This window comes from Dromaius novaehollandiae, chromosome 1 (genome assembly GCF_036370855.1).
Source record: "Dromaius novaehollandiae isolate bDroNov1 chromosome 1, bDroNov1.hap1, whole genome shotgun sequence".
NCBI classification, from domain to species: Eukaryota; Metazoa; Chordata; class Aves; order Casuariiformes; family Dromaiidae; genus Dromaius; species Dromaius novaehollandiae.
Window position 1 is genome coordinate 201,647,349 of NC_088098.1, and position 26,895 is coordinate 201,674,243.

General features: G+C 40.1%; 1 protein-coding gene across 3 annotated transcripts in view; it reads left to right on the top strand.

The window, feature by feature from the left end:
* ALKBH8 (alkB homolog 8, tRNA methyltransferase) overlaps nt 1-26,895 on the top strand; it is a 48,080-nt gene that overhangs the window by 12,819 nt on the left and 8,366 nt on the right. For all 3 annotated transcript variants that reach the window (XM_026100172.2, XM_064505069.1, XM_026100174.2), the window contains 4 exons: nt 1,377-1,447; nt 20,135-20,241; nt 24,820-24,974; nt 26,262-26,527. In XM_026100172.2, coding sequence (XP_025955957.2) covers nt 1,377-1,447; nt 20,135-20,241; nt 24,820-24,974; nt 26,262-26,527 — 599 coding nt within the window. The remainder of the gene's footprint in view (nt 1-1,376; nt 1,448-20,134; nt 20,242-24,819; nt 24,975-26,261; nt 26,528-26,895) is intronic.

The window sequence follows — 26,895 nt, forward strand, 5'->3', positions numbered from 1 at the left end:
CCTATAGTATGTGTGTTATGAGCCAGATTTTGTCACTGGACATTAAATTTAAGGTTTTAAAAAGTGACTGATGACTTCGGGTATCTGACTTCACCATGCATATGAAGGCAGAATTTGCACTTTGTATTGAAACAGAGTTATAAGCAAAAACAGGTACGTGACCTTGGATCAGTTTTCAAGTCTGGCCAGTTTTCTGTCAGACTAATAAAACATTTGTGTTGATCTCACTGAAACTAATGGAACTCAGAATATTTATGTCTGGAGGTGAAATCTGGCATATAATAAGGAGGCTTTTTACAGCTCCTTGACACTGTTAGGAAGAATTGTTTTTAACTCAGAAAATTTGATAGTGTCCAAAGTGATCGTGGGCAGATTTTTTAATAAGCAGACATAAATGTTTTGGTTTGGATCAATTAGGAGTTACTCTTTATCTGTCTGGGCCCATTATGTTGTCAAAGAGTAGTTGTCAGAAGTGTAGTTGCAGTCCTTCTGAGCTGTCTGTAGGCCTTGCTCCAAGGCTGGTGACAACTTCCCACCACATACTGTGATCTTGTGATGGTTTGCAGACTGCTATTTCAGCACGTGGTGTTAAGATGTGTGGCACAGGCTCCAGTGAATGACGGTTCCTTTCTGATTGGCTGATTCAAAAAAAAAAAAAGTTTGTTGTCCCTTTGGAAATTCTCAAATGTACATGGTTACTCATAACCAACAGATGTACTGTCCAGAGGTTAGCCTAGTGTTGGTGTGTGGTGTTCTCCTGGGACATACAAAGGAGAGGCAGGGTTTGACCCCCTTAGTGTCTGTATTTGTTAGTAGTGAAAGGGTCCTAATTCTGAAGGTGAGACACTTAGCAGAGTCATTTGCTTAGCAATACAGAGAATGTTTGGGATGACTCCTGCTCTGCAAAGAGAATTAAGAGAAAAATACATGGTCATAGATGAACTAAGGCCCAAAATCATTTAGCGTAACTGTTGGTTCTAAGGTGCCTGAGAAGAGAGCATAATTGTCTCAGGAGCTCTCTGTATCAAGGAGAGCATTAGGAGTCTTTAGGGGGTGAATGAGGTCTTTGGGTGTCGAAGGAAAATATTTAGAAACCAGAAAAACACAATAAAATATTTAGAAACCAGACTGGTTTCTATATATGCTTATTTTTTCCCACTGATTACAGAAGATCCTTGGGTTAACTGTACGTCTAATCTGGGCACGATAGACTGGTCTGGTCCTGAATCCTTTTGGAAGGCAGCTCTCTCCTTTATGATAAGTTTCGTTCATTCAAACATATATTCTACTTTTCAATGTGGAGATCTGTAGAAATAGAGCTTGCAAAGAGGTATTACTCTGTTGTTGCAATGACTTTTTTGGCATTTCTTATACAGGAATTCCTCCTCATGTTGATACACATTCTGCTTTTGAGGATGAAATAATCTCTCTCAGTTTAGGAGCTGAGGTAAATTTAACGTTTGTGTATATATTTTGGTGATGCTTTACTGTGAACCTTCATTTTTATATTGTTTAATATGTTTTAATTTGCTTTTCTGTGGTGTCTGATCACACATCTGAATTCAATATCAGGCATGTAAGGTAATGTGATATGCTAAGAAAGTAAGCAGCTGCAATGAAATGTTGATGTCACTGAAAGATTTGCCAGTGATACCAGTGATGCTGGAATAATCCTGTTTTTTAAATCCTAGCGTCCAGTTCTTTATTGCTTACTCTTCATTTTGTACTCATATTAGAAAAAATCTCACTCCTGTTGATGTTTCTAATTCCATTTTCTCCTGTGTCATCCTTTGTCCCCTCTGGTCTGCCTAAGCCTGCCACAATATTTGTATTCAGTACAGTAGGCTCATGTAGATGTATTACGTATAGAGGGTTCAGTCAAAGTCTGAAGTCTACATAAGCTTCCAACCCATGCAGATGATTCAAAGAGTGGGAAGGGAAATGGAATAACAGCAAAGTGAACTAGCTTGAAGTCATGCAACAGGTCAAGAGTAGGGCTGAGAATAGAGTCCATGTCCTTTGCCTCCTACTCCTCTAATTAGATTCATCTACTGCATCTGTGCCTACCCCTGCTTTACAGATTTAGTGTTACTTTCTCTGCCATACGCACTACTGTAGCAAGTCTTTGATACTTGGACTTCCCATCTTCCTACTTTTTTCCTGAAAGTGCTCATATTCTACACTTACACGTAGCAATGAAAGCAAGCAATGGAGCTGTCTTGTGCTTTTGCGTCAGGGATGCTGTATTGCTGCATATTCACATGATGCTAGACAACTAGAAGCCTAAGAAAGCTAACAACAGAAGGTTATAGCAATGGATAATAAAAGTTTGACTTTTGAAGTATTGAACTTTTACATCTGCAAGCTGCAAACTCCATATGAGAACAATCTAATCTGCTATTTGTTCTGGCACTGGTGTGCAGAGGACACAAGTGTGTGTGCATATGGAATTGTACCTGCATACTGTAGTCAGGGCTCTCTTGTTATAAAACAGCAGCTTTGATTGTTGGTCTGGGTTTGCCTTGCTGTTCTAGGTAGAGAGAGGAACATGGCTGGGTATTCTGACCACTAGACTTCTTTGAATCGCTGACTTCCTCTTTCCCTTTTGCAGGTTGTTTAGTCAGTGTGGAACTCCCGGGACTGGGGGTGAGTCTAAGGAATAATAGCTTTCCCATTCACATGTGCAGCAGTGACACTTCTATGTTCTTGGTTGCTTGAAAGGGGAGTGGCTGTGCTGCCATGCAGTCCTCTGAGCCAGAGCATGTTCATCTAACCGCAGCGACCTTCCAAATGGAGTCTACTAAGAGTAAGAACGTGTGGGATTAGTTGTGTTTTGGAATCGCCCCATCTGGGGGTGACTTCCCCATGCCCCTTCAGTGCTTCGCCTTGTTTCTGAGATAGTGTGTTCTGCTGTGTTTCGCTGCAGTGGTATCTTTAACGGTGTCAAGGTCTCTGTGTTAGCGCACGTGAGAACTTCCATTTCCTTCATGTAATTTCATGGGACTCTAGGACAAAGGCTGTAATAGATCTTGGGTGCAGTTTATCCTTTAGAAGTTTAATTTTCTGATACATGCTGAGCATTCATAGCAGCAATAGGTGAGTCCAACTTTACAGGTGTTTCTAAGTTGACCTTGTAAATTAAAAAAAAATTACACTTTTTTTTTTTTAATAAAAATTGTATTAGAGCTGCTGTAATTTCAGATCCTTTTTTACCTAGGTCTCTGGCCCCAGGCTGCTTACCCTTTCCATTTCAATTAAAAGGCCGACTATGGCACAGAACCTCTGTTACTTCATCAGTGAGGCACTATAGGCAGTGCATTTCTAGATGATTATATTATAGCACACCTCTGTGATGGTCTGAAACAGATGGCCAAAGGCAGAGTGATTTTAATCACCTGAGAAATACAAACCTTTTCAAGAAGTGGACTGCCCGGAGCGTTATGGTGCTGTTAAAAATTGGAACATATATATTTCAATCAGGAAAGCAGTCAGACTTGGGCCATTTCTAGATATTTCAGACGTACGCATTGGTCACAGTCTGTTAGGTAGCTCCCAAGTTTCAGTGCCTTTTCCTAATGGACCATTAATGCACTTTTCAGACGTGGACAATCAAAACACACATATACTAAAACAAGCCAGTGGCCCATAAAATGCTGCATTATTTAGTGCCTTTTCTTTCTGGTACTTCTACAACTTCTAATGATGTCTTTAATATATTTTTGTGCACTTAGATCTTCATCTGATTTTAAAATGTAAATGTCTGCTGTAGTAATATGCAGGTTAGCAGTTTTATTCCCATTACAGTTTTCTGCTTACAAAATTTACACGCTGATAATATATTGTCACAGTTGCATATACGGTGGCAAACGCAGTGCCACGTACAGTGGTAATCTGTCTCTTGTTCTCTCTATCCTTTTTCCCTTTAATGTGACTTAATATCTTTTTCTTCACCTGAATAAATTAGGGTAGAACGTTATGGAAAAAATATATAAACAGAATCATATGTCTTGTCTCTTTATTCTCCTCAACAGATGCTCACATTTGATAGAAGTACCATAAAGAAATAAACTGGTATCCCAACTGATTCTGTGTCCTGTTTCTGAGGTTGACTGATACTTCAGAGGAAGAAAAGATAGCATAATGCCACATATATTGTTATACTAAGTCATGGAAAAATCTTTCTATCTTTCCTTCAGCTGTTGTGTAGCTGTATGTATTGTATCATGACTAATTTTAAGTCTTGCAATCATAGATTATTGTTTATGCCCTATCACTGGAGAATCTAAACATTTCCATTTTTGGTATATTTGTCCTTACAGGATCTCTGAGTTAGGCAGGTACTAGTAAATAAAATAAATGTCTTGGCTTATGAACAGGAAGTCCATGGCACTGAGACTAAACACAAGTGTTTCACATACTAGCCTAGTGCCTTAGCCATCAACATAGGTTCTCAAACCTATTACAGCTTCAGTGATATCTTGCAGTCTAAAACACACAATCAAGAATCAGTCCTTTTCTCGGTGCTGAATGAGTTTATCCAGTAAAAAAGCACTTTGTACTAGTATGTCAGAGGGATCACTGCAAATCTAATTTGTTTTTGCATATTTGTTTTACGTTGAAGAGGAAATCGCTGTTGGCATGTAGAATTTACAGCTTAAATATGAACAAGCAATCCTGAGAAGAAAATAAGGGCATGATTTCTCACGACACTGCATTTGTTTTGCATTAGGTAACCTACAGTGATCCAAGTTCTTATGGTCGTGGGAAATGAGGCAGAAACATAGGTCTGAGATTCTATTCCCCAGCTCAGTCACATGAAACAAGTTTGTCCGTCAAGAGCCACAGTGAACCAGATGGTCAATTTTGTTCCAGTTGGCGCAATATGTAGTGTTTTAGGGAGGTTACAGGACTGATTAAACTTGATGTAGGAGAAAGTCTCTCCATTACTTTGGACCTCTGCCTAGCTTATAAAAGCCATGAAACAGTTTGTGGGCAAAGCAATGAGATATGTGATGTGTCTCGTGCTGTGATACTCCAGGAAAGGTGAGGCTGTCAGAACAGGCTGCTTGCTTGTCAGATTTTGACCCGTTTCTTTGGCACCTGCTCAGTAACTGTAGAATAAAGCGAGACTTCCTTAATGTCCCACTGAACTTCTAATGGCATTGTATAAACCACCACATTCATCCTTATTTATATGAGCTGGTATGCTAAAAATCTTGATGAGACTGTCAGTTTCAATGCTGTAATATTGAATATAAATGTAACTCAGAAGTTGTGATAGTAGGAAAAGAAAGGCAGTGGATTAAAATCAGTTCTAAATGATTTATTAAGTTTCATGGCAAACCATATGTCCCTGTTCCCATGAATTTGAACAGTGTGCTGCAAAACAAGGAGCAGTTCTTTCTGTTAAGTGTTTTCTGTATTGATGGTGTTATTTTCAGTGCCTCCATTTGGTGTCTCTAGAGATACACAGTTCTACAGTATTTCATCTGAGGAGCCTGACAAAGTTTGGAGCTGTCTCAGAAAAATCCTAGGTGAAGCCTGTGTCAAGCTTCCTTTTGTGGATTTGCTGCAAGAGTTTGATCAATACTGAGATTTCTGTTCCTCCGATTTTCCTAATTTGCCATTTAACCTGCTGTTACATAAGCCTTGATTCGTTAAAATTTTAGAAATACAGAGGTAATGTTTCTACGATGTTCTGAGTTGTGTGAAAGTATGCAACCCAGAAAAGGATATTCCTTTCCTGGCTGCAGATTTCTTACCCCCAATAGTTAGTGATACACTGCAGTCTTTCCTCCTTTCAGCCCTGCCTTATCCTGTTGAAGAGTACCATTGGACACCAACTGCTATCCTGCCAGAGGGTGAACCGTAATCATTGTTTTCCCAAGGAGTTTGTATTGTGTTGAGTTGGCACCTTGCTGTATTTATGATGTTCTGTCCTGTTTTCCTAATATCCAGACCTGATGTAAATATTTCGGGCTTGTCATTCTCCTCTCCTTGGCCTCTACTGTTCCACCTCGAGTGCCTTACTCTGCTTCTTATCCCTGTGCCTTGTCCTGGCAGAAAGCTAATATAAACACTGAGAACTGCTGCTGCGGTGCCTTGGTTAGATCCTTGACCTAATTTCTCTGAAAGAGAAGCTTCAGGGGTTTGAACCAGGTTCATGGCTCAAGGTTAAACAGGGAGGCTGAGAACGTGGGGTAATCCCTGACCTCTGCCTGTCTTCTGTTCATCTGAATGCATATTCAGGATGTCCTATCCTGCAGATATTGCGGGCCTTGGCCTAAAAAGAAAAGCAGTGGCTCTTTTAAACCTTGGAAGCAGGACAATATTACAAAGATATACCCCACCAGACCTTTTGAAATATGCATGGCCAATGCCAGTCCTAGAAATGATAGAATGAGGTACCCTGCTATTACCGTCTTTCAGACTGATAATTTATTCCTGCAGTTTTGTTTCTTATCTGTTAATCTATTTCTAATCTGTTTTTGTTAAGAAATAGAAATCTGTAGCTGCTGTAGCAGTAGCTGTTTCTGTAATGGTTGCTTGAGAAAGATTTTGTCAGAAGCCTTTAGAAAGTCTAGATTGCATCCAGCCATTGACAGTTATTTAGCAACTGTTTTGTGTTTTTGAATGAGTTTTAACAAGGTAGACAGGTACTGGGTATTGTTGTGTTAAGTGTGTGGTCCCAATCATATTTTGCTTATCTTGGTAGGTTGCTGATTCAGTTTAATTTGCTGCTTTTACATTTACATCTCTTTATTATTCTTTTAAGGGAAGTCATAAAGCATCTTAGCTATTTGAGGAATTATTCTGGCAGTGACTATAAGACTTTGAACAACCTTTTTCCTCTTTCCATGCTAGCAGCATAATTGTAGTGGGTGAAATTATAAAATAAAAGTGATCATTGTTTAAAAAAAGATTGGATTGAAAGAACCAAAATGTCCTTTGGGAAAAATGGCAGACATTTAATCACTACAATCTAATGCTGAGTTCAGAAGTTTGTTCAAGTGGTTCTGATGGAATTCCTTAAGCTCAACAGCAGTTTTCTTCCGATCTGTAAGACAGATTTCTTGAGCTGTACCCATCATACAGCCATGCATTCTATCGGGTCCTGAAGAAGTGCAGTCTGCAGTGGCTTCTGTATCAGTTAGATGGGAGCCCCAAGGGGCTGTATTCCTGTCTGTATACTAAATTCAGCTGGTTTATTCCATCTAAGATGATATCTCATTTTTGCAAACTAGTGGAAAGCTTCTGCATGTGAAAGGTGTTCTGAGCACCATGAGTTAAATATGTTAGGCTTCCCAGCTGTATTGCTGTTGTGAGGCATGTGGTAAATGAATGGGCGAATGAATTTACTAAACACTCTGTTGTGTGAATGTGGTGGACTCTTGCAAGGACAAGCTAAGCAACCAGCCATTTGATGAAACTAATGTTTTTATCATGTTTACTCTGTACAAATACGTCTCGTGTGTCTCTTTCTGTCCATGTCATCACCACATTGCATTGTCATTGAGGTTGGATCAGACCCGTCAAAATCAAGGGAGAGCTTCCTGTTGATGTGAATGAACATAGGGAGAGCTTCCTGTTGATGTGAATGAACATAGAATTGTGCCCTCTAAGATAAGCAACAAAGCATGCATCCCTTTGTGATGACTTATAATCACAAGAAGACTTATAATAGTCTCCCTGTCTTTTCAGGCAAAAATGGATATTCAGTAACATACTGTTCTGAATCTTTATCTTTCTGTGCTGGATGTTTCTTTTGCATTTTCATAAAGGATTCTGCTTACAGACGTAGACATGTCCTGCTGATGTTTCTACCTGATCAGTTATTTTAATCTTTCCAAGGCTCTTGAAAGCTTTGCTTTCCTCTTTCATGTAAATTGTTCAGAGGAGCCCATGTACTGCAGTGCCTATCACCAACTTGCACTCTCCCGTAGCCTTGGCTGTTTCTAGGCTAACTCCTCTTTTAGCCAAAGGTAACAGTAGACCCCCACTGTGAGGCTAATGCAGACAAGCATTTGTTTCTCAAGTGCTTTAGGAATCTGCTGACTGTTCTTGATTCGCACTGAGATGCTACGAGAAGAGCATTCAAACAGAAGTGACCCAAGAGCAATGATCCTTGCATCATTGCTCTAGGAACTCTGTGGCAGTAATTTGCTGTAAAGCAAGACAGAAACATGGAGATCTTAGCTTCCCCACTCCCTCTTCAGCTGTATGGGAGGAACAAAAACAAAGCTAAGCTAAGAGAGAAGCTGTGTTTTAAAGTTTTGTCTTTAAAAAATGCTCTTTTTTTCCTCCTTCCATCTAGATGAGAGATTCCAATTTCCAGCTGCCTCTTTGTATGAGTTGTCCCTGTTGTGATTCTCAGAGGTCTGGTGTTCAGTACTGGAGAACATGTACAGGGCAAACAACTCTGGGAAACTAGTCTCCTCTCTCTCCCTTTGGGAGGATGTGTACCAGCCGTCCTTTCTCTCCATAGAAGAGGGAACTCTCTCATCTCTCTTGCCTTTCCATAAAGCTGTCCCCCAGCGGGCCAGGCCTGCTAACTCTTAAATTGGTGAGAATCCCACTTCTGCTCTGAGGAAGGACAGCTTACAGTTTGACTGCTCTAGGATCAGGCTGCAGAATATGCTGTGACTTGTTGAGATACGATTCCTCTCCTACTTCTAGCTCTGCTAGAGTAGGAAGTTGACTTGCTCCAGTCAGTGGAGTGCTTTTATGTTTCTTCTATGCACGTTGCCCATCGTTTTGGCTGCTAAGAGGGGAAGGCAGAGCTGGGGCTTCTCCAGGTTCCTACCACTTTACTTTGTTTGCAGCCAGTAGGTTGTTTTTTCTGGCGTTCTCTGTTCTTTTCGAATGGCTGGTGTCGAGAAAGGGATGGAGGAAGGATGATGTTGCTGCTGCTGTCCGGAGGAGCTAAGGCCAACATCAGCAGTGAATGCAAGGGGAGTGTGGAAGGAAAGACAAAAGAAGCTGAAATTAGGAGGAAATAAGTTGGAAACCAAATTCACTCAATATCACATGGAAAAAATACTCAGAGTTTTCTCACAATCACACCAAAATCCTTCTGTGAGTGAAACATTTTCTAAAATGTTTGAACTCTGCAACAGGTCTTCTGGTTTTCTGACCACAGTCCTATCTGCTGAATAAAGAAGGAAAACTTCAGCATAATTCATTTATAAACTTCATTCTGTTTTAAGAGAACCTGTTGTTTCCAAGCTATTTGCTCTTTCTATAGCGTGCTGTTCTAACCTTTCTTATTTTGTATGCTGAAGCAGCATCATTTCGTTTCCAATTCTCAGATGTCTGGCTGTTATGGCTTTACTGTGATGCACAGATACATAGATTGAATTTTGTAGTGGAATCAAATGTACTTACTAAAAAGCCCGTTGCTATTCTATAGCTTTTTTAGAGACTTCTAATTGGTTTTCGTATAGTGGAAAGTATGAAGGTAGATAAAAGTCTTACAAAGAAATGTTAGACTTTGATGCACTATACTGTTCTTTTTAAGCTAAAACCCATTTTTTCTCTTCTCCCACTTCACTCCCCCAAGTACCCATGAACTGCTTTTCAGTGGGGGGATAGATTAATTATTTAAATATGAAGTTACTGTTAATTCCTGTGAAAGTTGTAATTGTTGTAGCAGAACAAAACTAATAGAGTACTTCAATTTATCTTTAAAATAATATTCCTACAGCTCAATTTATTTTCAAGTCAGGTTTTAGAATGTCATTCTTGGAATAAGGTTATGCTATATTTTACCATTAGAAGTCTCTATATGATTGTTTGCATAGAGTTGGGTTTTTTTTGTTTTGTTTTTTTTAAAGAAATCTGAATTTCTGGGAGAGATTTATCATTGGAAGTTATTTCTATTTCCTGTATTATTTTTAGAAGCTCAGTAGTTGGTGCATGAAATGGAATCCTGGGGTCTGCCACAAATTAATGGCAAACAAGCTGAACTCTAGGGCATTAAAAAGTCGTTATCCGTAGCTGTTGCATTTCAGCAGTACTTTAGTCCTGGAATTCAATAAAGAAACCTAATTTCATTAGCCAGTGACGTCATTCTCTATTGTTATAGGAGCCTATTTTAAGACTCTGGCAGATTTCATGTAAAAATTCACGCATATACATTGAGCTATGGTATAATAAAAACACAAGCCAATCACAATTAGTCTGTAAGCAAAGAAACATGCTTAACTTGTTAAGCTCTTGCTGTGGCATATGGTCTCAGCTTTGAACTGCACTTCGATAATACCAGCAAAAGTGTAGCAAATGGAGTTTGCAGTCTGTCTGCCTTTATACTATCTTTTCAAATCTGAGCATCTTGCGTACTGCAATATTGTGTTTCTGTTTTTCCTGTCAGCAATGCGTAGTGTTTTAGGAGTGGTGTCTCCACAGAGCTTTTATTTCAGGAGAATTTACTTCTGGAAATTTTCAGCGAGGAGCTGGCAACATAGAGCAGTTGAGGACTGACCTCTTACCTGTGATTCTGAATAGAAAACATCCATGTGCCAGTCGGTTATGTGAGGCGCTGTTTAAAGCGTGCTGGGGCTTTCAAACCTGGCACGCTGATATACTTGACAGAAAGAGATTCTGAATCAAGGTAGAGAGAGGTGTGCTCTGGACAGAGGAGAAAGTGGATGAGTCTAAGGCAGTCCCCTGGGTGCAGGGCAGGGCAGACCCTGGTCTGTTTGCTGGGATGGCAGAAGAATGGTTGGAAGGAGCCAAGGTTGACTGCAGCTGAAAGCAGGGAAAAGTGGACACTGCTCTCAGTTGCTTGGGAGGTGTTCTTGTTCCTCCTCTTCCTCCTCTGCCACTGCTTTCATCACTCTGCAGTATCCTCATCCTGAAGTGTCCCACTTTTGTCATCCTGCAGCAATGAACAGCACGTTCTAGCGTTGTCAGCCCAAGCCTGGGTGTTTTGGGTGCTGTTATCTTTCCTGCTCTAGATAATAGCTTTTCTGTTCATCCAGCCTTTCCTGAACAGGTGCTGAATTAAGTTCTGTGGCGCACATTGATTGTGCGAGATTTGGTGTCAGTTTAAGTTCTTATACATTGCTGCCTTTAGCAACTAAAACAGTTCCCCGTTTCTGTGAGATTCTGTTGTTAATTCTAAGCCCCTGATTCCATCTCTGAGATGAAGGGCGATCTTTTGCCGTGGTGTTGTGCCGCAGACCGGTGCCATGTTGTTTTTGGGCTATGTTTACTACACTGTTAGCATGCAGTGTCTGCAGCCAAGTAGAGCATAGTTTTATTTGCTGGTGAATGACTTTTCTTTGTGTATGTAAGTGATTATAGTAAGTTCATGGCCAAATGCTGAGGCCCTAGTAGAACCCTTTTGTATAACTTTCAGCTACAGTACGTGAAGACACTTACCGGGCTAATCAAGTAGATGGAGGGGTGTGAGAGAACAAAGATGGGATGCTGCTTGTGAGGAAAGTCAGCAGTGTTGGAACACTGCCTACCCAAACATCAAAATGTGTTTTTTTTTCTGTTTGCTTGTTTTATCTACTTTAAAATAATACATATATTTCAGGCATCTGTGGTACCTTCTGGGTGTGACACAGTAGCAATTGTGTGAACAGATAAAACAGTTTCCCTGAAGTGATTTTAAAGAAGTCTTTCAGCATCATGCTGTGTTTTGAATTGCACTTTATGGCCCTAGGAGGCATCATTGACCAAGAAGGTCGCTTTCATTATTATTATTATTTTTTCGGAGTATACAGTTTTGTCTGCTAAGGAATGATTCTTCTTTAAGTATCTAAGCCATTTTTGTAAATTCAGGGCCAGATCCTGGTTCCTCAGGAGATTTTACTTTGTACAGTGCAGATACAGAGGATTAAGGAACAGGCCATGTGGGGATTTCTATAGCAGTGGATTAGAAACTGTGTCTTGCTGGCTCTTGTGAGGTATAATGCAAGAATTAGGAAAGGCACAATTTGGATATCTTGAATTCTAGTAAGTCCCTGTTATAATGGTCTCTGAGATGGTTGTTTAATAGAGTTAGGAGATGTGCTGTTGACCTTCGTTTGCGCTGGGCTATTTATATCCTGGGAACATGCACAGTAGTACTTTGGGGGACATGATTTTGTGGTGGTGATAGTGAAGAAAGGGATTTTAATTAAGGTAGGACTGATTTAAATGGATTTGGGGCACCTGCTGAATCCATGCAGCTGGCTACCATGTTGAATAATATGTCATTGTCAAGGGTATTCAGTTCAGGATTAAGACACTTAAATTTTAGCATATACAAGTAAGTGTATACAGGTGCACTGTATGTCTGAGCTCCAGTGTAATCAATGGAGACTGAGTCAGTTCAACCTAGAGAATAATTCAGATCATTCTGAAGTAGGCATCTAGTGTCTGGTTGTCTGAATCATTCCACAGGTTTCAGTGACCTAGTAGGAGTTTAAACATACACCTGTAGATGCCCAAATATACATGTCTTAATCTTGAACTAAATCCCACCTGTGACTTACAGTTAGCTTGGATTCCTGTCCTACAGCGTTACAAGCAGAAAGCTGAGACCTCCAGAGATGAGAGAGCAAGGTGAGTTTGATGAACATGTCTGAGGTTTGTGGACAGCGAGAGAAGGTTTTCCGCTAAACAGGATGATGAATATGCAGCATGTCTTATCCGTGCTGTGAAATACCCTGAACCTGCAAGGACTTGGACTGTCATACAGCAGATAGTGAATTTGTGCCACACTAACACATGGCGAAAGAGTACCATCCTGAACCTAAATATTTCAGGTCCTCTTTGCTGGAAAGGACTCCCTTATTCACCATAGACATTTTCTGTTCCAAGTTTGGCAATGTTTTTTGACTCTGCTAATGCATGGTTTGTCCTGTACCAATTATTATTTGTATTATGTGGAGACCCTATTTGCAGTTTCTTGGACAGCTTCTGCTTCAGAAGGCTTGTGATCGAGAGTTATAGTGATCAATGACAGGATGAAAAATGTACAGGTAGGGTGGGGTTGGGAACAAGATTAGGGGTGAAGAGAGTTCTGTTACATGCGTTTGTAACCCTGGTGACATGGAAATTACTGGTTATAGTATGTTTTCAGAGGTATTTGTAAATGATCAGTGGAATGAAAAAGGTGTTGTGTTCTTTTCAAACCCTGAAATCCTTCCTTTTCTGCTTAGATACTGAAAATCTCTTTTGAGATTTCACAAGTTTTTAGCATGTGTAAAAGACTTATGAATATTCCACAGCAGCACATACACAGCTGTGCGCACCAGAACACCAGAAATGTCCTCATACTTGTGTATAAGGTCACACATAACAGCTGTGTCTGTGGTGTAATGATTTGGTCATGCTCTCTCAGTTCATACAGCATTAAACATGTAAATAATGAATATTTGCATTCAGGACAGAGAGTAATACATTCAGTGCAAGTCTGAGGAGGTGTATGTAGGGATACAGAACTGTTTTCTTCTGCAGTCTGAATAATATCTTGTACAGATTGAGCCTTCTGGAGACCACTAGGATCATGATTTTGCCTTTTCAATATAACAACAGAGTCCTTGTGCTCTTCCATTGAACTGTACTCTGTTAGAGTGCAAACAGTACAAATCCTACACTGTCAGAAAAGCAAAATGATAGATTTCATACATTTGGGACACATTCTGCCCTGGTGTGGGTGGATGCAGTTCCCTGTACGTCAGTGAAGTATCACCCACATATGTAAAGCAAGGCATATGTCTGAAAGAATGGAAAATATTGCAGAGAAGGCTAAATCAATAAAAGAAATGAAATGAAGACTAACAGCATTAGCCTTTTGCTTTCTGTGTCCTGAAAGAGTTTAAGCCAAGAGCCAGGGAGGCCATTTATTAAAGGATGAAAATGGGATGTTAGCAAAATTTAATAAACTGGATGTTGCTGAGGACTTGACTGAATCTTTGTCTCAGTATTCACAAAAGAACGTCAAGGTCATATGCGGGGATTGGATAGCATTTTCCAGAAAAGAGAAATTTATACCTGTGCTGGAAGAGCAAGAGAAGCACTGGTAATGCAACTGATTCCTTTTGCTATATGAACTGGAAGTCTTTTTTGCAGAACTCTAGTATCAAACATTGAATTTTAATGCAAGTAATGATCTGGAAAGATGCAAAGGCTGTAGATAATGTCCTGACATACAAAAGAAAGTGGAAACTTGGAAATTGGAAAAATTTCCGTACAAAAGAACATACAAAAGAAATTGGAAAAGGAACTGAGGTTCTAGAGTGATCAAGAGTCTTGGTCAAGAATAGATGGAGCTAAATGTGAGGGCCTAAACATGAACCCAAGCACTGAGCTACTGATTTTCCACCATGCTTCACTGTTAGTTTTCTCCTTGACTCTTTGATCAGCTAAGTCTTTCCAATGCACAATTTAAATGGGGTCATATGGAGTTCAGATGACAGCTGTTCCCAAAAGGCAGTATGGATGAAACCACATGTGTTTGGCCCCTTCAGCTGGTGCCAGCCCTGTACGTTTGCAGTTCTAACACCTTCCCCCCCCACACACACTCTTGTGCTGTCTCCTAGGGAATACAGCACATTCCTTCACTGCTGTGCTATAAAACACCACCCTGATGAGTTCCAGCACAGCCCCCCCCAACGTTTCAAACACCTTCAACTGCAAATAATAATTGTATTTTAGGGGCACAAGGACACTTTGTGGGGCCTAGAGGAGTTCTGGGACCAAGTGCCATGTAGGGTTGATGCAGCTGGTTTGCTCTAGAGGCAGCCAGCTCTAAGCCATGTGGACCTGAGCCAGTATTGATCATTTGGCCTCAGGACAGGGAATTGTCTCTGACCATCTTTTGTTTAGCAATGCAGGTGTATCTGAAGTGGCACAAATTCAGCACTGCAGTCATTCTCCAGTGGCAGCAATTGGTGATGGGACAGTGCAAGAATTAATGGCATATCCTAGCTCTGCTTGTCTTTTTTATGCCAGCTGAAGCTCTTTTAACACCTTGTGGTTGGTGAGATGCATCCTTAAGCACAAAAGGAGAGTGGTATATATTCCAGCTGAGACGAGGCCTGCAGAGAGGAATGGAAACTTGCCTGACCAACAGGACTTAGCTTGGAAATTGCAGTAGTTTTCCTGTCCTTGTGCACTACCTGAATCTTGTAAACAGAGTGCAGGCAAGAAGAGAATTTGGATCATGGAGTTAGTGGCATACAGAATAGCCAGGACAGTGTTGGTATCCTGTATCCTGTTCACTGGATATGCTCTTTTCTGTGTGATTATCAAGAAATTAACAGTGAGATAAGACCTCAGAGAGAAAAGAATGAAATAATGTCAGTATTTTGAGATAGTTTTAAAAAATTGATATTCTAGATCTCAATTAAAAAGAAAGAACCTAGAAACTTAATATGATACAGTAAACTCATGGAGACAGTAATTCACTACATGGATGAAAAATTGAGTATGATTTTAGAATAGAAGTAAGTAAATTAACTAGGTATTAAGACTAGCATCACGATAGTGCTTAAATAGATAAGTAGGCTTAACAAGAGATAGTATGTGGGGGAGGCCTGTGCATGTGTTGAGAGATTTTGAGGTAGACAGTGCTGAAATATTTCATCATCATGATCATCGATATTGCACTCATTTTCTGGAGTGTGACTAGAGTCCATGATACAAGAGGTGAATATCCAGTGTAGGTTTACATAAGATAAATTTCCTATGACGTGGATTATTTGGGGGAGATAATCCCATTTTCTTTCAATTTAAAATTCAGCATCTTCCTAAATTCCAAATTTTGGACTTTAGTATATTTTTTGTAGTGAATATAAAGGCATTGTGAAAGTTATTATTGATTGATTGCTTCAGTCCCGTGTGGACCATCAGACTCGCATCTCTGTGCATAGAGCCCCAGTGCTCTGTTTGAGCCCTATATGTGTGCTTTAAATCTCTAGTGTGTTTTTGAAGTAGACATTCTTTTTCATCTGTTTTGCATGTGGGAAACTGAAACTGTAGGCTAATAATGTGTCCTAGCTCTCCGAAAATTCAGCAAATAATACCAGACTCTTGAAAAATGTTCCATATTGTACTTTTTTGCAGTCCATTATTTTTTGAGCTTTAGATGTTTCATCTAAGGTATTCTATTAACATCAAATACAAATTGCATGAGAGACAAAGTTTAGGAAAAATAGAAAAACAGAATGTCGTCCTTCTACAATACGGCAGCGAAAACCTTATTGATGTTGTCCTTATAGTCCCATTGCATTATTTCTGTTTTGCCTTTGGATCATTACTCATTTGATAGACCAATCATTCACCTCCGTCCTCCTGTGTTTTCATGAAGTGCAGTACTCCTGCACCGAAAGGCAGTGCAGACTGTGCATTCCCTGAGGAGCTGAAAAAAATGTATTTTTCCCTTTTTCTTTTATGTTGGATTCTTTTCTGTTTTTTATATTTTGCTATATTTTATGCCGGAGGAACAGTGTTCATCATGTGGGTGTCTGCTTTACTTTGATGTTTACCCATCCTTAAAAGCTGTTTACTGCTTCACGTGCTCTCATGTCATGAGCATTCTATCTTAAATAATCTGGCATCATGACAAGATATTAAATCTACAAGAATGTATTATTAGCTGTTTGTGTTTCTTTCAAGTTTTTGGCATATATGGGTGCTTTTTCCATAGGTACAAAGAAAGAAGGTAAAAATTGTATAAGATCAAAGCATCCACTATTTTTATTTTTGAATGCAATTTCTGGGAGATACACCATGGGCTAGCTGGAAATTTGATCTTTATTGACTCTGCCACCTAAGAGAATAAAGAAAATGGGTAAAAACGAAAATAGTAATTGGAAATAGCTCCTGTGGAGCAAAGCTGTCATGAGGCAGATTGATTCAGCAGTGGCAGAGTTGCTTTATTGATTGCAAGTCCTTAGTAAATTAAAAAGAGTACGAAATGCGTTAATCTTCTGTGTGTGTGTTTGCGCGTGTGCATGTGACAGTGACAACTTAGAATGTTCTGCCCGGATAAAGACGCGCATAGGAATGTGGGAATGGTATCTACTGCAGTCGGTAATAGGCTTTTCAGAGATAAAAACAGAGTTCTTCAAAAACCCTTCTGGGTTAAATGTGCTTTACTGTACCATAGACAAAGAATAGCAGAAGTACTGTTGCTTAGTTTTTAAGGCCTCAGGTGCAGTTATTCTAGATGAAAGAATGAAACATAAGCATAGAAGTTGCAGTAATTTTCTTCAAATGTTCACAGTGGGTTTGTTCAATTTGCTTGTTTCTCTGAATTGCAATCTTAAATTTGTTCTTAATAGAAGAACTACAAAATTTTAATATATTTTAGCTGAGGATCTCTGACTGCTACATGAACAAAAGTCGGTTCTGGATTTGGATTTCTAACTCTTCCCCTTACTGCTGATTACTTAATGCGGTTGCTCGTTTGCAAGTGAATTAATCTTTTATTTATATTTTTCCCCAAATTGTCACAGCAACACAGTGTGAGGTGGTGGTAGTGCAAAAGCTTTTCCTCCACAGAAAAGGGGGGAGTGGGGATGGAGCTGGGATCCTAGGTTGGTGAGGACTAGGCTTGCCAGATGTTCTGTACAATGTGTAATCTTCTGTTTTTTCAGTCTCAAATCCTGTACCACCAGAAATTGGTTTCCTGTTGTCTTAGCTTTGCTGAAATTCAGCTAGGACTACATTCTCTCTTCTTGTACTGTCTGCTGTTTTCCAACCACTTCTGTCTAAAATCCCAGCTACTAGGGGCAGTTTTTGGCCTGTCATTCCCAACACGCTGTCTGTTACAGAGCACTCTGAACCTCTGCTTTTGTAGATGCACAAGTGCTAACAGGACAGGATTTGAGGAGCATCTTTTGCTAAGCGGCTGCGGGGGCCATACCATTGGTGGGAGAAGAGGAATTGGAGATTTGTGAAGTAAACCAGCTGAGAAGGCAGGGAGTCAGAGGAGCTGTTTCCAGCTGGTCTGTACAGAGTTTCCCAGCCTGGCACTCAGAGAAGGGAGAGGGACTGAGTTCCTCTTGCAGTTTTCTCTGGAGAGAGAGGAAATGAAAGTGTGGGAGACCCCGTAGAGCTTTCAGTTGTTGACCCTCAGAGAAAGTGCAGTTCTTGAACGTCATCACAAGAACTGGGCTTTGGTACTATTAGTGACCCAGAGAGAGGCCCAGAGCGGTAACTTAACCTTTGGGAAGGCATTTGGACAGTGTCTCATTTTCACTTTATTCTGCCATTCTTCTGAAGAACCCAGTCCCTATCTTACCCTCTTACACCTTTCCCCTGACAGCAGTGAGCCAGAAAGGCAGAAGACAGAGATATCTCATCCATTTAATCCAACCACTGCCCTCCCCACTTCTTTTCTTTTCATGTTTTTCCTTCTCTAACTTGCTGCTGTTGATTAGTCATCCTCTGAGGTTCTTCGTCTTGCCAGAGATAGCTATTTCTTCTAACAGAGACTTGCACTTAGCCATGCTTTGTGGGACAGCTTCCTCATCTGACCTGTGAAGCCACTGGGCTTTCTGCCTCCTCATGCCATGCTTCTCTGAGGAGACCCAGAGGAAAATGCTAAGTGCAAAGGGGAGAGGTTATATTAACAAGTGGATGTCATTTATCTGTATGTGTAGCTATTGAAATGTTTCGTAATCATTAATCAGAGCACATAGGTAGGCTGTGTAACTATGTGAGCATATTCCCATTCCTCCCATATATCTCTTCCCCTTTCAGCCCATTGTTTGCCACACTCGTCATTTCTTGCCTTAAATTTAGATAGGTTAGCAGAAGAAGGAGCTGTGTCACTCTGTGTGGGTGGTACTACAGTATAAATAAACATTTTTTCCTAAAAATGTAAATGTCATTGTAGTTTGCTCCAGTGTGCGCAATGTTAAACAGCTAATGTTGTAAGTGGTAATTTGTAGTGTTTAAAACAGTCTTGCTTATGTAGTCTGTCTTGTGCTTTTTTGGGCTGAATAACTGATCATTGCACCATTGTTTTCTCTTTGTTAAACATCTGCACACAGAAGCAGAACTGCTTAATTTGTTTCGATCTGGCATACTGTAATAAGTCTGCTTTTAAATTATATGCTTAGTAGGTTACAAATGAGATGGCAGCACTTTCATGGTGTTCATTCTCCAGTGTAGCTGGAGCCACTGACTTTAATAGTTTTTGATCACTTTTCTTTTATGCTAAATCTTCCATAATTCACCTGGCTTGCTTAAATGACTTCCTGCTTATTTTCCACAGCAAGACTTTCTCTCATTTGGGAAATGTAAAAGGATAACATTCCTAGCCCAGACAGAATGTAGCACTGCCATCTGGGCTGTGAAATTGGAATAAAGCTGAAAGCGTTACTTCAGTATATTGCTTTGGCTAAAAACCAGGTGGCAAATGATAAAACAATGGTCTGGTAGTTGGCATGTTAGTCTGGATCTTGGAAGACTGCGTGTACCTGTGGCAAGTTGGAAATGATTTATCTTACCTAAGACTGGCTATCTAAATGTTATGTATCTACTCTGAGTTAATTGTCTCAGCTTGATCTGCTGTGAACAGATAGGCATTTTCAGAGGGCATAGGGTCATCCCACATCGCTTAGCTGTATACCTTTGATTAGGATGAATCACTCTGTGGAAGATAACTACCTGTCTCTGTCTGTGTAGACCTCACAGAAAGATGCTAGATGACTGCCTTAACCTAAATGTGTGACTTTTATGTGCCCAGGTTACAGCAAATGACCCCTGTAGCTAGCTGTCTTTAGTTGAGGGGTAATCATCCTTTCCAACCTCATAGGAATGTTAGGTAGATTCTCACAAGGAAGCTTTTGTTGTGAAAGTACAACATAAAACCCAATATTTATTTTAATAATACTTTGTAAAATTATATATATTATAATTATGCATATAATTAAAATCACAAATATGTATGTATGTGTGTATGTATGTGCCTGCCTCAGATTTTTGAACACAGTGCTGAAAGTCAGAGATCTTAAGGGTGCAGGATAGAGACAGGGAGGCTTTTGCTCCCCTAGGAAATATGTAGCTATTTCATGGCAATATTCTGATTAACGCATTGCACAGACAAAGCCAGAACTTTAGAATGGCTGACATGTTTATGGGAAAGTTATACTCATTTGTGGTGGGTGTTCTTCTTTCTTTTTAGATCGTGATGGATTTCAAACACCCCGATGGCCACACAGTAGCAGTTATGCTGCCTCGATGCAGTTTGCTGGTGATGGCTGGAGAATCCAGATACCTATGGACGCATGGGTATGTGTAAAAGGCCCTGCATTGCTGATAATAGGAGAAGAACATGTGTTGTTTGTTTGTTTTTGTTAATGTTATTCTGAATTTAAAATTGCTCTGAAAGAAATGAAATAGAGTTTTATAACTAACTATATAAATTCCCTCCTATGCCCAGATGCTGCTCAGGTTAAATTGAAAATTTGCTAGTTTTGGGAAGCTAATCATCAGTCCCTGAGCTGCAGTTTCTTCCTACTGTCACAAACTAAGTTTCACTCAGAAGCTGCTGTAATGTTCATCTTCGGTGTGAAAGCCCTCAATGGCTCTAACCTAGCAAAGAATTGGAGGTGGTGGAATTAGCTTCACCATTTCTCTGCCCTCTTTTCAGTACACAGCTTTTCTGAATGTATCAGATTTGGAGGAGGATTGGCTTAAGAGATTGAGTTCCTCTGCGTGGAGGGCATGGGCGGGCACAAATGACAGTATCCATGAGCTTTTTCCATTTGCCTTAAGGCCACTTTGACTACTGGAAGGCTGCATGTACTAAACAGGCATGGGATCCTGGAAAAGAGATTCTTGAAGTGTGTCTTGAGGCTTTGCTCATTATGGAGATGAAATATGCGCGTTTTAAAGTCATGCCCCATGGGGAAATACTTACAATAGGAGCACTGAAGTTGGCAAAAAGGGTAAAAGCTTGGTGAGCTCTGAGAGTGACAGTAGTGCACTTCAGAAGAATGTGTAAACCCTCATATTAGACAGAAAGGCCCAGGGGAAATGTTTCTTCCTTTGTTTGACCCAAACGGTCACTGGTTACAGCAGTGGAGAGACTAATTATATTCTGTGTAAATTAAACACCAAATCCTTTTATCAGCAGAATACTTTCTGCCTTTTAATTTTACTGGTTGATTTGTACTGTGAGGAAGGGTGAATAAGGACTCCCCAGTGACCTTTACATTGTTCATTTTTATAGACCACTTATACCACCTGTATATTCTCTCATTAAATTAAATAGGTATAAAAAGCAGCTGTTGCTTCTGACATGCATCATTACAGAAGCCCAGGGCAATGAAGGCATTTGTTTATTGGTATACAAGATTGAACATGGATATCTGCATTTTAAGCTTCTTATTATAAGCTTCTGTCCTGTCTTCTTTTGGAAGGATTATCTACGACTCGGAACCTAGTTTGGTCTCCATTTCAGTGACTTTGCTGGCCTAAATGCCTAAATGTTGTCATTGTCAGGGCACAGCATGAGCTGATGGCTCCTGGTGGCGGCAGGGCTGGGCTTCGTAGCCAGGGCCCATCCCACCACCCTGCGAGGGAGCAGGGCAACCAGGGCTGGGCCAGGCCAAGGCCCACAGGTCGGGGTTGGAATCAGGCCTGGTGAGAGCAACCGGGGTTAGACCCATCCCTGCGATGGCCGGGCAGTGCTGGGGATGGACTGGGCTGGACAGTTGGCCCATGGGTCAGGTCTGAGTCCATGGGGCCATGGCCAGGCACAGACACGGCTGAGACACATCTGGGCCTGTAGCTCGGGCAAGGCCCGGGGAGCCTCAGCTGAGAAACAGCTCCCAGGGGAAGGAGGAGTGGCCCTTGCTGAGGCCGCTGGCTTTCTTCACGACAGCTTTCTTCATGGCCACCAACTGTGCTCTGCCCAAGCTGGCCCTGAGCCCTGGCAGCCAAACCCCCAGGAAGAGGAAGGATGTGCTCAGGGCACTTGCAGTGTTTGCCAGCAGGCAGTCTAGTTGGGGTAGTTGCAGTTGTGTACCTGCCTACTAAGAATTGGAATGAGATCAATACTTAATTTCACTTATACCTTCAGAAAGGTGGTTATCTTTTGAGAATCAAAGATACAGGCTGAATTCAAAATGAAGATCCCAAATCTCTCTACCCATGTACTATTGTTTCTGGCCCCAGTGAATGTCTGTCTTTCCTGTAAGTAGTTTTTTTTGAATGATAAACATTTTGTAAAGCAGTAGTGGGGCCAGATATTCAGTTGGGTTAAATATATACTGGGATCTCTTTATTTCGGAAGGGGTAATACCCAGTTTTTATGTCTTCCTTTTAATTTTGTTCCAGTTATCTTCTTTTCTCTTTAATACCTGCTCATCGCAACACCAGGTATTTCTCAGGTTCACATCTTCACCTGGTGAAGACTTTATTGCTAAGTGGACACTTTCTGCAAATAACATTTGAAAGGAAGGACACTAAAGAGAGCGGAGATAACAGAATAGACTTACATAGCTTGCTACTGAAGCATGGCATTGCAATCAACAAGACTAATCATCCTGCAAGCAAGTGTAGTCAATTCATTTGCATACATAACGTCAGGATGTATTTAAGATCGTTCGTAATGCCTTTTATCTACTCCTTACAAATCAAATTAGAGAGAGCAAGAGGTTCAGTTTTGGAATCTTTCTGGAAATGTTTTCAATGTGTATATTTGGATACCAAAGGAATTAGAGACTTTAACTCTATTAACAAGGTACACAGAAAAACAATTTTTGTTTTTTTTGAAAACGTGTTTCTGAAAGAGAGAAATATGGTTAAGAAATAAGTTATACTATTTCATTACGGAGAGCAAAGGAAATGCAGAAGGATATGTCCTCTTTTTGTCTCATTGGAAAAAGTAAAATTACATTTTTTCTGTTGAGTTTCCTTTTTGGTTGGATAACCTGCCAAACCACCATTCCTGACCCTGCAACAACAAATCAAGTCTGTGCCGAGCAAGATAATGTGCAGCATTTTATTTTTGAACACTGGGAATCCTGTTTTCAGCCCAGCCTTTATCTGGAGGCTTTTTCCTAACACAGGCTAAAGGAAATCATGTAGGTTAAAATTGTAGAACCTTGAAAAAGAAGACTTCTCTCTGAAGATACTAGCTCTTGCATGTGTGGCTTTTTGCTGCAGGAACAAAAAGAACTTGATGGAAACACAGAATCCAAGAGAGAATCTGCAAAATCTCAGGACTTGAAGTTCTACTGTGGAGGAAGTCTTGGTGAAGTCTCACCTTGTTATTTTATTGTAGCTCCATTGACTGCCGTGGGGCACGGCAGTTTTTCATTAGAGCCCATCCTTCCTGTGGCTGCCTCTGGGAGATTTCCATCTTCAGAACTGCTCCATGTCTCCTTTGTGTAAGATTTAGACAGCATATTAATCTGTTGCTTCCTGATTTCCAGGCAGATGCTGCACTTTTTCTCCCTGTGCCTGGATTAAAGATCACTTTCACTGTGATAAGGAAGACTGCGTACAGCGAAGTGCTGGAATGCTGATCGGGCAGCCTTCTCAGCAAGCAGATCGTTCCTCTTGGTTAAGTACAGGCAGTGATCAGCAGTTTCACGTGACTTGCCAAAAAGTTCCAATAGAAATTTGAGGTGAAACTGAAGGCTGTGCTTTACTAAAAGATGTAAGACATTTTTCCCCTATTGGCTCAGTCTACAAGGGTTAAATTAGGCTAACCAATATGGAAGTCAGTTGTAAACTGTGAATTTGTCCTACTCGGAGTCAAGTGCTTTGAAGTCAGCCATTCTGAAGGGGCTTTGCTGTGAGGCCAGTTCCTCAGAGATGATCTCTTTGTCTTGAAGAAATTTCTGCATTAATCTCCTTGATGAATAAGTTAGGAAACATTTTAGTGTGACAGTAACAGCTTTGAAGTGCTAAGCTATTTCCCTGAAGAGTTTTAGTTTTGTTCCAAGAGTATCTACTTTATCCCATGTGCAAGCGATGGTAAACCACATGTGGGTGCAGCTGTATCTCTTCTCTTTTGCATAGTTTCCCATTTTACTTTCTCATTTTCCCCTTGTCATCTTTGAGAGAGATTCATCTTCAGCAGAGCTATTCAAAATTCACATTTTTGGTACCTTTTCATAATGTAAATCTCTTCACAAAATTATTTGACTTCTGTCAAATTATTAACTTCTGTCACCCCAGAAAAGTTCCAAATCACTTTAATTTTATGAATTTTATCTTTGCAAAAATGTATTTGTTTTCCTTTAAAATCTGGGCCAAATCCAGAAGTAACCTAAGATGCTCTGTTCTCAGTTTGCTTGATTGATAGATTACATTCAAGAAAGATGATCTGCAATGTAGTTACTCCCTTTAGGCATTTTAGCGTATCACCAAAATGCTACATTCTTTGCATCTTCTGCAATGAAAAAGTGAAAAGACAATGCTGTTGCAAATCGGAATTCATTGAAGAGGCTGGTTTGTAACAAAAAAAATCAATCTGCTAGTGCAGAGGTAGTCAATGCTATTCTTTTATGTCCATAGCCACTATTTTTACTAGTGTATTTTTTATCTTCAACAAATATATTTCAGATAGTCATGCAAAATAAACAACAGAACTTTAAGGAAGGTAGGGAAGGAAAGGAAGGGAAGTGTAATTCCTTGCAAATAAAGAATCTCTTTAATTAACCTCATTGGTTGATGTGTCGGTACCTCCTTTTTTCTCTGAAGTTGAATAAGTTGAAAACTCAGAAGCAGCAATACATTAATAGCATGTTGTAATCACACTTGTCACAGTATTTAAGAATTGCCTTCTTAAAAAGATCAGCTTTTTTCTGATGCAGATAAAATTATTCTCTATTTTATGTTACTGTGTATTAGGATTACACCCCGAAAATACGATGTCATTCAAGCATCTGAGCTTGGACAGAAGGTTGGAACAATCACTGCTGACATCGGAGATTTAACATTAAATCGAAGGGAAACAAGGACATCATTTACATTCAGGAAAGTGAGGAGAAGCCCTTGCAATTGCAGTAAGTGTTGTGAGGTGATCTTTAAGTCAAAAGTGTTATTTATTTCCACCAATATATAAGCATTGAAGTTTTGAACCCTCTGTAAAATATAAATTCTAGTATTTTTTAAAACAACTGTTTACCCCAAAGCTGAAACCTTATATGCAGCCAAAGAACAGAACTTTCTAGGTGTTGTTTCTCCTTAAACAAAATTGCAGTCCTTGAGACGTGATGAGTTACTGAGAAGAAGAGCATACTTGTTTCCAAGCACAACTTTGTGTGACATGACTGTGCTTAACTTTGTAGGGCAGAATGAGTTTGGGCAATTATTGTTGGACTTCAAAAATAAGAAGTGGATATAGGCACTGCCAAACAGAATGCCGTGTGAAAACACCCATGTGAATCTATTCCAGAATGCTGTGTTATTTTCCCCCTCACAGAGGGAGGATCTAAAGCTAATACAAAGGCTGGAATACCATCTAGGTCTTGGCTGCCTTTTTTGATGCTGCTTTTTTGTGAAACCTTGTACAAATCAGTGTCTCCCTTTGGGTAGTTTTGGCAGTCATGGAAGCCTTTCCTGAATGGGCTCGGTTTAGCCATACCATATGGCTTGAATTGGTTGCATCCATATGGTTGCTGGAGCTTCTCTGTACAGGAAGACATTTGGCTTGCTCCAGATGTAGACAAGTAATCTGGGATCTTGGGTTTTATTGGGACCTCGAGTGCCAGAATAACATAACAGTATAGAAGTATCCATTGTTTTGTCAGGTTACCACCAGTTTTGAATATATTTTATTTGAAGGGGACTGTAATTTTGTGAAAATAAGAACATTAAAAAATGAGAATCACTCTGATCTGCAGCGACAGAGCCATGCAAGTACATTAGGGCAGTACAGATAATAACAGATAGGTAGGTGGCTGAACATTTATGTGGAAATGAAGTCCATTTATGTCCTCAGAACAGAATTTCACTGGAATTTCAGAGGCTGTATTGCAGTGATGTCATGATCTTTGATGTTAGTGGCAGTGCCTCAGTTTTGAAAGCACAAGCCTTGTTAATATTGGGCAGCAGGTTGAAAGATCACTTTGCAAATGGTTTCTAGTAAGCATGAACAGATTACTTGTTTTAAAGTCATCAGGCACCTCTGCACTTTGACCTACATTTCAGTTTTTAAAAGGTAAAGAAAGAGTGAAGCATATGTTGCAATTTAAGATTCCACTTTTTTTTTTTCTTCTGCTACATAAGTTTAACCAACATGGAATGACTGTTAAATTTTTTCTTGTTTGCACATCTGTTGCTACCTCTAGTTTACCCATCTGTCTGCGACAGCCAGAAAGGACAGCAAAGACAGGAGCAACCTTCATTTCCCCTCAGTGAGATGGAGGCCTCAAAGCTGGAGCAAGAACACGTACACAAGGTGTATGAAGAGATTGCAGCACACTTCAGCAGTACCAGGCATAGCCCGTGGCCGCAAATTGTAGAGTTTCTCAGGTCATTACCAAAAGGGGCAATAGTGGCTGATGTTGGATGTGGTAATGGGAAATATCTAGGCATCAACAAGGAATTGTACATGGTAAGTAGCTACTGTCATTTGTTTTCTCTTTTTGTTAGTATTAATGTTTATTTCATCATGCAGTTGTAGTATTTTGGAGCTTTAGTTGTGGGAAGGGTGTCAAGAACAGAAAGCTGTTTCCTGATCCAAGATCAATTACCAATTGCATTAGGTTTCCACATCCATTCACTATGTGCATTACCCTTTTCTTTTTCAAAGCCACTTTTGCTTTGCAAGTCAAAATACGTTACTAAAAAAATTGTAATGGATGTAGTAGGTAGAAAAATGTAGTGGATGTTTTGGGCGTTTTTTGGTGAAGAAGTTTGCTGAGAGGGAAAATAGTTGGGCAGTTTGGTGAGTCCTTCCAACAGGTTTTTCACTTAGCTGGT